This window comes from Argopecten irradians, chromosome 2 (assembly GCF_041381155.1).
Source record: "Argopecten irradians isolate NY chromosome 2, Ai_NY, whole genome shotgun sequence".
Lineage (NCBI taxonomy): Eukaryota > Metazoa > Mollusca > Bivalvia > Pectinida > Pectinidae > Argopecten > Argopecten irradians.
Window position 1 is genome coordinate 70715250 of NC_091135.1, and position 15350 is coordinate 70730599.

The 15350-nt window shown below is 33.9% G+C and overlaps 1 protein-coding gene across 3 annotated transcripts; it reads left to right on the forward strand.

Moving 5' to 3' along the window:
* The first annotated feature begins 1231 nt into the window (after positions 1-1231).
* On the forward strand, positions 1232-12376 carry LOC138316359 (macrophage scavenger receptor types I and II-like). 3 transcript variants are annotated; one of them, XM_069258053.1, is made up of 7 exons: positions 1232-1399; positions 2032-2299; positions 2619-2709; positions 3547-3720; positions 5498-5633; positions 6664-6824; positions 11883-12376. In XM_069258053.1, the coding sequence occupies exons 1-7, from the start codon at positions 1362-1364 to the stop codon at positions 11888-11890; spliced, it is 876 nt and encodes a 291-aa protein (XP_069114154.1). In that variant the 5' UTR covers positions 1232-1361; the 3' UTR covers positions 11891-12376. The 3 variants fall into 3 exon arrangements, with proteins under 3 accessions (XP_069114154.1, XP_069114155.1, XP_069114156.1); XM_069258055.1 differs by having other exon boundaries at positions 1236-1399; positions 2175-2299; XM_069258054.1 differs by lacking the exon at positions 3547-3720.
* The last annotated feature ends 2974 nt before the right edge of the window (positions 12377-15350 follow it).

Sequence of the window (15350 nt, forward strand, 5' to 3'; positions counted from 1 at the left end):
CTATCATCTAATTAATGGGAGAAAGGTTACATTTGTTAATTTAACTATGGTTTTATATCTAAATGCTGAGAAAGCAAATATATATAGATCTAAAAAATGATTGTTAGATTGCCATCAAGATGTGGAAAATTAACTATCTGTTAGTTTTGTGTAAAATAATATCTATACATGTAAAATATGATTTTTATAAAAGAAAAATAATATTAGAATAAAAGTAGAGTACTAAGTACTTACTGTGCTTACTGTGACCTTATTGTACAGGTGTAGCACAGGTAAATAGAAGTAAGTCATTTTCTAAAACAGACTATAACTTACCTGTAATTAGCCCCTATTGTTCTATATTGTTCCTCCGCCTAATGTTAAAATAGGATATGTTGGCTGAGTGGGAAGACACCGCTGATCGTCCGTGAATGTTACACGAGTTACATCGCCGATCGTCTGTGACCTTGACCCCTGTTACATCGCCGATCGTCAGTGACCTATACCCCTGTCACATCACAGATCGTCCGTGACCATGGCACGTGTTACATCGCTGTTAGTCCGTGACCATGACCCCTGTTACATCACCGATAATCCATGACCGTGACCGCTATGAAATCTCCAATCGTCCGTGAATGTTACAAGTGGTATATCGCTGATCGTCCGTGAACGTGACCCCTGTTTCATCACAGGCCGTCCGTGACCGTGAGACGTGTTACATGTACATGCCGATCGTTCTTGAATGTTACACTTATTACATCGCCGATCGTCTATGACCTTGACTCCTGTTACATCGCCGATCGTCCGTGACCGTGAGACGTGTTACATCGCCGATCGTCTATGACCTTGACCCCTGTAAGGTATGAAACAAAATCACGTGACATCGCACAAAACAATACAAATACATTGTGCTACACATCAATTTTATAATTGAACATGTAGAAGAATAACGTTTTACTGATATACAATGTATAAATGCTTCAATGATCGTCATTATGAAAGAAAAGAAAGAACAATTAGTGTAAAATACGCATGGCGTAGCATTTGTAGTGTTGCTTTCCATAATTGCTTTCGATTTTCGCGACCTTGACCTGACTGTACACGAGTTTGGCATGCAGTTATACAACAAATCTGAATTGATTATTGTATAAAAGTATAAATATCCTTTAAGTAACCTAATGACGTCATGGAAACTAGATAGTACAGCTAAACTAAACATATGATGTAAATAGAAGTAATAAAAGATATCCGAATAATTCCAGGTAATGAGGCAATGCTTCCCAGCGATTAGTCACTGTACGTGATAAGCAGGGATGGTTATAAGACCCGTGTGCAGAATGTAGACATAGTGACACTGCTCTCCATAGAAAACAACGGGGACAATGGAGACAATCGGATGTATGGAGCTTCTAACAAACAGGTACCCAGATCTTGTTCAATTCTTAATATAGTCCACACATCAAAGTAATATTGGTTTGCTTTTTGTAAGTGTTTTCAAAAAGTCTAACGATATCACCTATTTTGGAGACGGGCTATTTATTGGTGAAAACATCCTTCGATCATAAATGCAATTTAAACAAAATCTTGTTTTGTCTGTCGAACATCAATATAGTGTTGTAGAACCTGATTTCACTATAATTAGACACATTTTCAAGTATTGATTGCATTTTATATTCCGATTACAAAGCACACGAATGTGTAGAGGGAACTGGTTCTACTTGTTTTCAGTATTTCTATAAATTTATACACGATGAATCAACCGACAATCTTTTGCTGAGAACAAGTTTATTTTACGTAAATTAGTTTATTGCGTAGGGCCTCAGCAACTCGTTTTTATGACTTGTATGTTGTTTTTTTTTAAAAATCAGAAATTCAACAAAACAAGCACACCGTAACCATATAAAATCTTTTCAAAGATGCAAAATTTCCGTGGTAGAAAATCACATTATTGAAATTTGTTGGTAATCAAGATGGGATATTTCTTCATTGGCAAAGCCATCTAACTGCACATTCCGACGCCATGTCTCCACACCTCTCCACGTTATGTTACAGTTTTGTTATTGTTTTGCTGCTCATCTCTACCGTCAACGCCACCACAATAAACAATCAGGTTTTTGACGACAACAAACGACAAGTGTCCTACTTTTCCTCCAGTCCTTACGGCTTAACCCAGTGTTTGAAGTTATGTTCTCTAGACGGACGATGTGTGTCAATAAATTATCGCCCGGGGTCCTACACTTGTGAGATGGTGGAGACGAATGTTAACGCTGCTCCAGATCAGACGGGATGGCTGTTCACTTCAGATCTCTCACTAGTAGCCGTAAGTAGTGGAGTTAACACGGAAGTGTAAGTCTTACCTTGAGTAAATTAATCTAAATATCAGGTTCCTCGATTAATATCAGTAAGTATTATAAGTAGCATGTCGACATTGCGCTGCCACCTCGTACACAGAGAGCCAATTAATATCTTCATAAAAACCATTTACAATAAACACAAACATATGTGTGTTACGCAATTGAAATGTTTCCCATCATCTGCTATCCTCTTCATGTCCACCACCTTCTCATGTTATGCTCTCTTATAAATTGTACCCACGACCTTACGTGTTGTCATTTCTAAACTAACTGTTAATATTTCAGGGAACGTTAGGATCATGCAAAGATGTCACACTACAGGAGTATGATGTATGTGTACTTTTGAAAAGTGGGTCAAACTCCTTGGTGACCAAATGTAGGTACTTAAGTATTGTATACGAACTCTATGTAAACTGGAATGTTCTATCATTATTATGAGGGCTTATAAGTTACCTGTAATTATATATGAAACGACTATGCTTGGTTTGGACCCTTTTCGGCCCAAAATTCGTCAAATTTTCAAAACTGGTATTTACTATTTAAATTGTTTAATTTGACATGTTTAGTACATCCCTAATCTAATTGTCATGATAGTTTAATAATTTTGCAGCTTCAGTTGCCATGGTAACCACTCGAAAAAGGCATAAATTATAAAAATGTGGAAATTTTGACAATATTGGCCTTTTTGTTTGCTAGGTTTTTGTTTTAAAACCATAACGCGCATCCTTGAACAAACTTTATATTTCTCCTAAAGATGTATTGAAAGTGCAGACATATTCGTAGTAAATATAAAAAATTGTTCAAGGACGCGCTCTATAATTTCACAGACAAAATTGTCAAAATTGTCAGAATTACCACATTTTCATAATTTATGCATATTTTGGATGGTTGCTGCAGAATTATAAAACAGTCTTTAAAGTTGATTCAGGGATTACTTAATAGTCAAAATACAACAAATTTATTACTAAATAACAGTTTTGAAAATTTCATGGATTTGGGGGCCAAAGAGGGCTCAAGCCGTACATAGTGTTTTAACGACACTATACATCAAGGTCGATATACTTACTGAATTTCGAGCTAAAAATCTCAGATTTGAATACGAATGCGTAACAATGTGAAACGAAGAATTAAGTATGTTAAAATCTTAAATCTTAAAGCAAGAATATCGATATGACCAAACCAAATATGTCACTGTTCATTGGTGATTTATCAGATTGTCCAGAGCCGCCGTCTGTACCCAATGGTTATGTGACGCCCGGGCATAGGACAATTGGGGATACTGCCGCCGTCACGTGTGGGTCATGTTTTAGTTACAGTGGTCAAGGCTCCACGTGTCTAGCGAGCGGACAGTGGTCATCAGTGAACACACAGTGCACTTCACAATACGGTAATGAATTACATCTTTCAAGAGTGGACTATGTTAAGCATGTTAAATGACGTAGCTGGATTCCGTTCTCAGCCCGTTTTAAGCATTCTGAGTTCAGTCTATTCCACATACATGTATACAGGCCAAAACACATGTTCAGAAAGAAGGACGGGTAAATTTTTTCACCAAAGTTTTGGTTTTGATCAACAACAAAAAAAAATCATAACGCTTTGTAGTATCATTATTCATTAAGAATGATGAGGCATATCGTTAAGTCAGTATCCTGAAATGAGAAATAAAACCACAATAATACCTTAAGGAATATTCATTGGAAAGGAGGAGTGTCAATTTGGGCCCTCTGGTGGCCATGACCGATACGCATTATTTTTAGTTTACAGATATCCGGGGGTTAGGACATCATGATATGACCAATGATTAAGGTCAGGTCAGAGTCCCTTGTGAGTTATGTGCGGTTAAACAGGGAGGTCAATTTTCTGTTTTGTCCAATTTTTCTGGAACCAAATGATATTTTTGAATGTTGTTTCATGAATTATAATGCATTGATATGTTGAAAACCCGTTTGGTATGTATATGTCTGTTCTTCCTCTTCTCATTTAACATGTAATTATTAGATTTGTTTTTCTAAATAATTGCCAAAGTTAGAATTTATATTAAATAAATATTTGATTTTGATTTGCCCTGTTTCCCGGATGACTACCATGGACGTCATACTTATAATGATTGTTTATTTTATAACACATGAAGCTAACAATAAATAATCGATAAAATAAATAATCGATATATCGAATTAAACACCAAAGATTAATACATAGGGATACAATGATCCCGAGTCTAAACTAGAAATCGATCACACAGTTTATACATACAAACTAAAGTCTCATTAAATATATTGTTTAAAATGACCATGTAAAAGACGACAATGAGTTAATTAGCACATGGTGCGTACATAAAATAAATGTACTTTTGTGATCTCGTCATTATAATAGAACAAGAGTCGATATTTTTCACCTTGTTTAATCAAGTTTGGGTCATACATGTAATATGCAATAACTTAAAAATCTATTTTAGTTTAAATAGTTTAAACATTTTGAAATTATCGTCTTTTTTACGTTTCTGATGGTGTATTATATAATTGTCTTATTAAACCCAATATACTTATTGGTGGTAAAAACCAATACTCTACGTCTGTATATTGGATATCATCTCTACGTCTGACACATGTTCAATGGATAAGTTGAATATTTGTTATGAAATATTTAGGAGCAGGATCCCTTGAAAGAAACATATTTTACAAATTACATTGTATTCTGATAACAAATGGCGGTGATTTTCTATTTTGAAGACGTTCAATCCAAATCTCTTTTAAAAACAAAAGAATATATTCAGTGCCTGTATCGGTTCGGATGTTATGTCAGTGATAGCATGCATTACAGTCCGGGTATAACGTTTTGATTCATTCAAGGCACCGCGGTCAAGGAATAAACAATTAAAAATTACATTGTAAAGAGCAGATTCCTTTGAAACAGAATGCACACATTTGAGGACCATCGAGTGACAAGTGTACACTGTAAACTGTACAACAAGCCGCATCTAACAATAACCAGGAGCTGGGAATATCTGTTATCTGAATGCTAAAACAAACAGGAAAAAACGATTAATTAGTGTAATATAATCGATGCTTTCTTAGAGAGAAAATACTATCAACACAATCACATTTCTAGCGCTTAGATAACGGTAATGTACAATGGTCTTACAACATCACGTATAATTATTTCAGACATCAGACTGGTCGGCGGGTCCAGCAACAAAGAGGGCCGTGTAGAGATTTTATATAACGGCAACTGGGGCACGATATGTGATGATGGGTTCGGAACCCCAGACGCTACTGTCGTTTGTAATCAACTCGGATACAGGTAGGCTACACTAGACAGATAGCAATGATAGCCCAGATAACCACAATATCAGCTGGCTGTCGGTAGGACACACTATACTTCAAACCTTTACAATTAGTCTCTTTACAACTTACATGATGTAGAAAAACATACTTACAACTATCACAAATGCAACAGTGATGGAGAACAAATTAAATAACTTTTTTTAAACAGAACTTTTGTAAATTTACATCTTTTTAAAAAAATATTTTTATATTCGTAGAAATTTCTTTCTTAGGTCAAAAACGGACACTTAAATGAATAATGAAATTCATCATCAATATCATTGGTATCGCAATAAGAACAAATTCTATTCATATTAATCCATCTACAAGTTTCCACAAGAATTTACAAAATTCTTTCATTATCATTTAATATGTAAAAATGTTTCTAAACATTACATTCGTTTTCTTATTCTATAACATATTGATATTGATAAATAAAAATGTCATTATTCCATGTTCATTTTTATAAAATTTGGTCACACAATATTTGCTTTAACCCATTTTGGATTCAAATTAAGGGAAAGAAGAACATGGAACAAGAAGTTTCAAAACGTACTCCCCATATTACGTCACACAAAACACTAATAAAATAATGATTTTTTTGTTTTGTTTTTGATTTATCACTATTCTCATTCTTCTAATCTTTATTGAACATACACGTAACTTAATTGACATACAATGGAATATCGTTGCATTACCCGGAACAAAAAGGCATACTTAATCAGTGTTCTTTAATATTCTTTCCAAAGGATTTTCATTTTATTATATTATGAAAACAAAACAATAACACGAATTAGAAGGGGTTTTCTTACTTTTCTTTCTTTATTTTTCTTCTAAAACTTAAAAACCAAAATGTACAAAATGTAATATTTATATTGTAAGATGTTTTATTTATTAACATTTGTTTGTTAACATTTGTTTGTTTACATTTGTTTGTTCATTTGTTTGTTAACATTTGTTTGTTTACATTTGTTTGTTAACATTTGTTTGTTTGCACTATTTTGAAGTGGTGGAGAAGCATACAGTCGCGCGTATTTCGGAGAGGGTACAGGTCCAGTCTGGATGGAGGAATTGGATTGCACAGGAAGTGAGTGTAATTTGGCTGACTGTCCGTTCCCTGGATGGGGAAATGTGAACTGTAATCATCGAGAAGATGCTGGAGTAAAATGTAAGCTTTATGTTTTATTTATTTAGTATTTTCATACCTTTGATATTTTCGTTTCTTTAGTTTCCTAAATCCATTGATATCAAACAGTCCTGTGATATGATAACTGCAGTAATTATGTGTACAATTCCATTTAACATCGTAACTCACAGTAATAACTCGCATTTTTTCTGATCATTAAAATATGATTATTGCATTTAAATTGGCATTTGTCTATATATTTATCAAACAATTCAAACCTGATCGAGTTTTCAAACAAATAATATTGTAGGAAAATAAAGATTACAAAAATATTCAAATTTCTTACATCCTCCACAATATAAATTTGTAAAAGTGCACATATATTTACTGATTGGATGCAGTTATTTGATATAGGTAGTGAGGAACTTTGTGAGAACACAGGTGATAATTGATTTTCGTATATATTTTCTCCGTCACATCGATAAATTTCAGAAGGTATATTGGTCTGAACTTGTTACACAATGCATTGAAGCATTGTCTGTTATGTATATTTATGATAAGGGTATAGATTTATCCGTGTCTGTATAGTTATAATAAGGGTATAGATTTATCCGTGTCTATAGTTATAATAAGGGTATAGATTTATCCGTGTCTGTATAGTTATAATAAGGGTATAGATTTATCCGTGTCTGTATAGTTATAATAAGGATATAGATTTATCGTGTCTGTATAGTTATAATAAGGATATAGATTTATTGTGTCTGTATAATTATAATAAGGATATAGATTTATCCGTGTCTATAGTTATAATAAGGGTATAGATTTATCCGTGTCTATAGTTATAATAAGGGTATAGATTTATCCGTGTCTATAGTTATAATAAGGATATAGATTTATCCGTGTCTGTATAGTTATAATAAGGATATAGATTAATCCGTGTCTGTATAGTTATAATAAGGGTATAGATTTATTCGTGTTTGTTTATTTATAATAAGGGTATAGATTCATCCGTGTCTGTATAGTTATAATAAGGGTATAGATTTATCCGTGTCTGTATAGTTATAATAAGAGTATAGATTTATCCGTGTCTATAGTTATAATAAGGGTATAGATATATCCGTGTCTGCATAGTTATAATAAGGATATAGATTTATCCGTGTCTGTATAGTTATAATAAGGATATAGATTTATCGTGTCTGTATAGTTATAATAAGGATATAGATTTATTGTGTCTGTATAATTATAATAAGGGTATAGATTTATCCGTGTCTGTATAGTTATAATAAGGGTATAGATTTATCCGTGTCTGTATAGTTATAATAACGGTATAGATTTATCCGTGTCTATAGTTATAATAAGGGTATAGATTTATCCGTGTCTGTATAGTTATAATAAGGGTATAGATTTTTCCGTGTCTATAGTTATAATAAGGGTATAGATTTATCCGTGTCTATAGTTATAATAATGGTATAGATTTATCCGTGTCTGTATAGTTATAATAAGGGTATAGATTTATCCGTGTCTGTATAGTTATAATAAGGGTATAGATTTATCCGTGTCTATATAGTTATAATAAGGGTATAGATTTATCGTGCCTGCATAGTTATAATAAGGATATAGATTTATCGTGTCTGTATAGTTATAATAAGGGTATAGATTTATCGTGTCTGTATAGTTATGATAAGGGTATAGATTTATCCGTGTCTGTATAGTTATAATAAGAGTATAGATTTATCCGTGTCTGTAAAGTTATAATAAGGATATAGATTTATCCGTGTCTGTATAGTTATAATAAGGATATAGATTTATCGTGTCTGTATAGTTATAATAAGGATATAGATTTATCGTGTCTGTATAGTTATAATAAGGGTATAGATTTATCCGTGTCTGTATAGTTATAATAAGGGTATAGATTTATCCGTGTCTATAGTTATAATAAGGGTATAGATTTATCCGTGTCTGTATAGTTATAATAAGGGTATAGATTTATCCGTGTCTGTATAGTTATAATAAGGGTATAGATTTATCGTGTCTGTATAGTTATAATAAGGATATAGATTTTTCCGTGTCTGCATAGTTATAATAAGGGTATAGATTTATCCGTGTCTGTATAGTTATAATAAGGATATAGATTTATCGTGTCTGCATAGTTATAATAAGGGTATAGATTTATCCGTGTCTGTATAGTTATAATAAGGGTATAGATTTATCCGTGTCTATAGTTATAATAAGGGTATAGATTTATCCGTGTCTGTATAGTTATAATAAGGGTATAGATTTATCCGTGTCTGTATAGTTATAATAAGGGTATAGATTTATCGTGTCTGTATAGTTATAATAAGGGTATAGATTTATCCGTGTCTATAGTTATAATAAGGGTATAGATTTATCGTGTCTGTATAGTTATAAAAAGGGTATAGATTTATCCGTGTCTATAGTTATAATAAGGGTATAGATTTATCGTGTCTGTATAGTTATAATGAGGGTATATATTTATCCGTGTCTGTATAGTTATAATAAGGGTATAGATTTATCCGTGTCTATAGTTATAATAAGGGTATAGATTTATCCGTGTCTGTATAGTTATAATAAGGGAATAGATTTATCGTGTCTGTATAGTTATAATAAGGGTATATATCTATCCGTGTCTATAGTTATAATAAGGGTATAGATTTATCGTGTATGTATAGTTATAATAAGGGTATAGATTTATCCGTGTCTATAGTTATAATAAGGGTATAGATTTATCCGTGTCTATAGTTATAATAAGGGTATAGATTTATCCGTGTCTATAGTTATTATAAGGGTATAGATTTATCCGTGTCTGTATAGTTATAATAAGGGTATAGATTTATCCGTGTCTGTGTAGTTATAATAAGGGTATAGATTTATCCGTGTCTGTATAGTTATAATAAGGGTATAGATTTATCCGTGTCTATAGTTATAATAAGGGTATAGATTTATCCGTGTCTGTGTAGTTATAATAAGGGTATAGATTTATCCGTGTCTGTGTAGTTATAATAAGGGTATAGATTTATCCGTGTCTGTATAGTTATAATAAGGGTATAGATTTATCCGTGTCTGTATAGTTATAATAAGGGTATAGATTTATCCGTGTCTATATAGTTATAATAAGGGTATAGATTTATCGTGCCTGCATAGTTATAATAAGGATATAGATTTATCGTGTCTGTATAGTTATAATAAGGGTATAGATTTATCGTGTCTGTATAGTTATGATAAGGGTATAGATTTATCCGTGTCTGTATAGTTATAATAAGAGTATAGATTTATCCGTGTCTGTAAAGTTATAATAAGGATATAGATTTATCCGTGTCTGTATAGTTATAATAAGGATATAGATTTATCGTGTCTGTATAGTTATAATAAGGATATAGATTTATCGTGTCTGTATAGTTATAATAAGGGTATAGATTTATCCGTGTCTGTATAGTTATAATAAGGGTATAGATTTATCCGTGTCTATAGTTATAATAAGGGTATAGATTTATCCGTGTCTGTATAGTTATAATAAGGGTATAGATTTATCCGTGTCTGTATAGTTATAATAAGGGTATAGATTTATCGTGTCTGTATAGTTATAATAAGGATATAGATTTTTCCGTGTCTGCATAGTTATAATAAGGGTATAGATTTATCCGTGTCTGTATAGTTATAATAAGGATATAGATTTATCGTGTCTGCATAGTTATAATAAGGGTATAGATTTATCCGTGTCTGTATAGTTATAATAAGGGTATAGATTTATCCGTGTCTATAGTTATAATAAGGGTATAGATTTATCCGTGTCTGTATAGTTATAATAAGGGTATAGATTTATCCGTGTCTGTATAGTTATAATAAGGGTATAGATTTATCGTGTCTGTATAGTTATAATAAGGGTATAGATTTATCCGTGTCTATAGTTATAATAAGGGTATAGATTTATCGTGTCTGTATAGTTATAAAAAGGGTATAGATTTATCCGTGTCTATAGTTATAATAAGGGTATAGATTTATCGTGTCTGTATAGTTATAATGAGGGTATATATTTATCCGTGTCTGTATAGTTATAATAAGGGTATAGATTTATCCGTGTCTATAGTTATAATAAGGGTATAGATTTATCCGTGTCTATAGTTATAATAAGGGTATAGATTTATCCGTGTCTGTATAGTTATAATAAGGATATAGATTTATCGTGTCTGTATAGTTATAATAAGGATATAGATTTATTGTGTCTGTATAATTATAATAAGGATATAGATTTATCCGTGTCTGTATAGTTATAATAAGGGTATATATCTATCCGTGTCTATAGTTATAATAAGGGTATAGATTTATCGTGTATGTATAGTTATAATAAGGGTATAGATTTATCCGTGTCTATAGTTATAATAAGGGTATAGATTTATCCGTGTCTATAGTTATAATAAGGGTATAGATTTATCCGTGTCTATAGTTATTATAAGGGTATAGATTTATCCGTGTCTGTATAGTTATAATAAGGGTATAGATTTATCCGTGTCTGTGTAGTTATAATAAGGGTATAGATTTATCCGTGTCTGTATAGTTATAATAAGGGTATAGATTGATCCGTGTCTATAGTTATAATAAGGGTATAGATTTATCCGTGTCTGTGTAGTTATAATAAGGGTATAGATTTATCCGTGTCTGTGTAGTTATAATAAGGGTATAGATTTATCCGTGTCTGTATAGTTATAATAAGGGTATAGATTTATCCGTGTCGTATTTGCCCCTCCTTGTCATCCTGTCACGTGGCAAGTCCATTTTAATACTTAGGTAGCGAGCACAATGCAAAGGCAATATTTCTTCATGTAGATTTACATATGTCTATATGTCGAGATATGTTATTTGATTATAGTTCTCGACACGCATGTCTTTTTGTCGAAATATTCTATTTGATTATATTTCTCTCGCTATGCGTGTCTATTTGTCGAGATATTGCATTTGATGATATTTCTCGCACCAGATGTCATCTCTTTTATAACAAATATAACCTGGTGTCAATTTCTTTGCTTGTTAGCCCAGCTTCTCGATCAAAGTAGTTGTAATGTCTGCTTTTTGTGTATTCAACAGGTACATAACGACGGAACCCTAGAGATGGCGAAGTTCATTTTTTATTATAATGGAAACATTAAATCAAACAAAATGTAATAATGAAAAAAACTAATAATAAAGAATGTATTTATCGGAGAAAGCAACGGATCTTCGCAAACCGAAACGAATGAAATGAGTGTGACTACAAGACTTGGAAACAACATACGACGTTAATCTGTGATGTTAAGTTCTGTATTACTGTCTAACGTTATGCTACAATCCTACAAAAATAGGAAAATCGTGGACGCTGACAAATAGTGTTAGGCCCGCAAATCCTTTACTAGTGGCGAGATAAAGACTGCTGACATGGATACTACGACATCCCTCACACTATAAGTAGTATACCGCTATTGTATGATTGATGTGAAGAAAGGTTAGCATTGAGGATGAAGGAACAGCATGGGCACTAACCCTGCGTGTTTTTGTTTTTTTCAACTGATATTGGGAAAATAAAATTGGTTTAAATCAAACTACTGATGACTTGCTTTTCCATTAAATGTAAATAAAACACAAGATAGCTAGAGAACATTACAATTATAGTATACATGTGTGGTAAATATGCTCAATGTGCATTTAGTGCCGATGTGGGCAGTTGTAGTGTCCGGTCACGCGAGAGTACAGGTTCGTATAATACGTCCGAATACTAGTATGACCAGGTGTAATCTGTAATGGTTTCCTGTACCGTCGGACAGCACATTACTCTAATACAAAACATTGTTATAGGTATAACACTACTATTACTACATCTCCCTCCTTAAGAAAGATGTCCATTTCACTCAATGTCCATGATATGAAAATCACTGGTATCATCACTTAAAGTTCATTGTCCAGAAAGGTTCGATAACTGTCCATATTCCTAGATGAATAATTATTGTTGCAAATTGATGTTTTTTTTTATAATCTCAATCACTAATAACTATTCTTTGCTGAAACTATTAATTAAATCTTATGGTGAAATTGTGAATAGTATTTGACGGAAACAAACATTTGATTTACATAAAATCAACATTACTGAATACGATGACATTCAGTGTAGTTACAGATATCAATCAATTCAATATATCAATCAATTGAACTCAACACTTATGGAATAAAGTTCATAATACAAACAAAATTAATTGTCTATCATTCAACTGGAATTGCAGAAAATAAAACATTTTTACACGTATTTGGTACCTTATTGGTACTACCGAACATAAAGTTAATAAAATCCTTAGAACAGTTCAGATAGTCCATTTCCATGCGAAGATGGATACTGTCAATAAATTTACATCACTGTTCTAACTGTCTTTTTCCTTTCACATAGATTCAAGCACCTTTTTAATAACAGTGCGACCAGATCGCGTAACGTATGGGAGAGCTGAATCTTCCGGTTTCTGTGTAGATAGCATGGGGGATTTGGATTCCAAATGGGTGTTAGGAGTTTTTGAGGGTTCTATAAGATCTGATTTAGGGAGTGTTTCAGGTTTAGGGTCATCAGAAATTGGGTTCTGGATTTTAGGAGTATCAGCTATATTGGGTGTCTCAGTAGAAAACTTAACTACGGTTTTCTCATTGGTCTTAAGGAGGTGTTGTCGGCTACGGCGGTAAACACCAAGATCAGGTGTGCCTACTGTATATGAACGAGCGTCATTCTGTTTGATCACAGTAGCAGGTTCCCAATGAGTATGGCGTTTGATTCGAACAGTTTCTCCTATATCGAGATCAGATAAAGGTTTCGAACCTTTGTCATACTTTAGTTTCTGACGTTCCTTCATCATTTGATGCGTTTTCTGAAACTTTGCATGATCGACAAACATCGGTTTGAGCTGTGTAGGTGTAGACGGTAGAATGGATCGTAGGCGGCGACCCATAAGCAACTGTGAAGGGGAGAACCCTGAATCCAAAGGTGTCGTACGGTATTCTAGGATAGATAATAGTGGATCTTTCCCATCAGACCGTGCCTTGGAGAACATCCGTTTGACGGTTTGTACAGTCTTTTCGGCTAAACCGTTGGCTTTCGGATATAAAGGGCTCGAAGTTTAGTGTCGAAGTCCCAGGACTTCGCGAATTCGGAGAATTTCTCAGACGAATACTGTGGACCATTGTCGGAAATGACTAAATCTGGTATACCAAATCGACTGAATATCTCCTTCATCTTTGCGATCACAGTACAACTCTTTGTACTGGAGAGCTTGCTGACTTCGAAAAAGCGACTATAATAATCAACTACGACTACGAAGTCTTGGTCATTCCACGAAAATAAATCTGTGGCTACAGTTTGCCATGGTCGAGATGGCAGTTCGCGAGACAAGAGCGGTTCTTTTGGATTCGAATTGCGCATTGACAGACAAGTGTCACAATTGAGCACCATATCAGAAATATCTTTGTTCATATTTGGCCAAAACAATACATCTCTAGCCCTACTACGGCACTTTTCAACACCCATGTGTCCAGCATGTATTATTTCAAGCATGGTTGATCTCATCTCTTTCGGTATAATCAACTTTTGACCTTTGAACAACAAACCATCCACTGTGGTTAGTTCATCGCGATAATTCCAAAATTCCATGACAGACTCTGGACAGTTCTTCCTTCTGTCCGGCTAACCATTACTGATTATCTTGGAAAGCGTTTTCATCTGAGGATCTGAATCACATACGCGTTTGATCTCGCTTAGACGGCTGCTACTGACTGATAGGTTCGACATAACCATATGCACATGAACCTCCATGCCTTCTGAAAGGCTTGGGTATGTATCAGGTAGAAATTTCCGCGATAGAGTATCCGCGACGGGAATATCCTTTCCAGGAACATGTCGGACTGCTAAGTCATACTTTTGAAGTTGTAACATCATGCGCTGAAGTCTAGCCGGCGCGACACCTAGCGGCTTCTTAAAAATGGACTCCAGTGGTTTGTGGTCCGATTCCACATCCACTAGTCTCCCGTAAATGTATTGGTGAAAACGTTTGCATCCGAAGAGTATGGCGTACATCTCTTGTCTATTTGGGCGTAATTCACCTCAGTAGGCGTAAGCGACATTGAAGCGAACGCGACGGGTCTCCCTTTCTGCAAAAGGGTAGCACCTAGACCATATTTGGAGGCGTCAACCTGTAGCGTTACAGGCTCATTAGCATCATAATAGGTCAAAACGGGACCTGGAGTCTTAGTAATCAACTCCTTGACTTCTTCAAAAGCCTTGTTTTGGGCATCGTCCCAAACAAACTCTACTTTTTTTGGTAGTAGCTGACGTAGCGGATCTGTGACTTCTGACAAATTTGGTGCAAATTTAGCTAGGTAATTGACCATGCCAAGTATAGTCTCCAATTCAGCTTTGTCGCGAGGAGGCTCCATGTTCCTGATCGACTCGATTTTGACAGGATCAGGTTTGAGTTCTTCGGACGTCAATAAATGACCAAAATACTGAACTTCACTCTGTCTAACCTCAAGCTTGTCATCGTTAAGCTT

What these genes read in the sequence shown, in the direction of transcription:
- LOC138316359 (XM_069258053.1), top strand. Translation starts at nt 1,362, where the DNA reads ATGGAGACAATCGGATGTATGGAGCTTCTAACAAACAG. An exon ending in ATGGAGCTTCTAACAAACAG is followed by an intron (nt 1,400 to 2,031) that starts GTACCCAGATCT and finishes GTTATGTTACAG; the next exon opens with TTTTGTTATTGTTTTGCTGC. An exon ending in ACAGTGCACTTCACAATACG is followed by an intron (nt 3,721 to 5,497) that starts GTAATGAATTAC and finishes TAATTATTTCAG; the next exon opens with ACATCAGACTGGTCGGCGGG.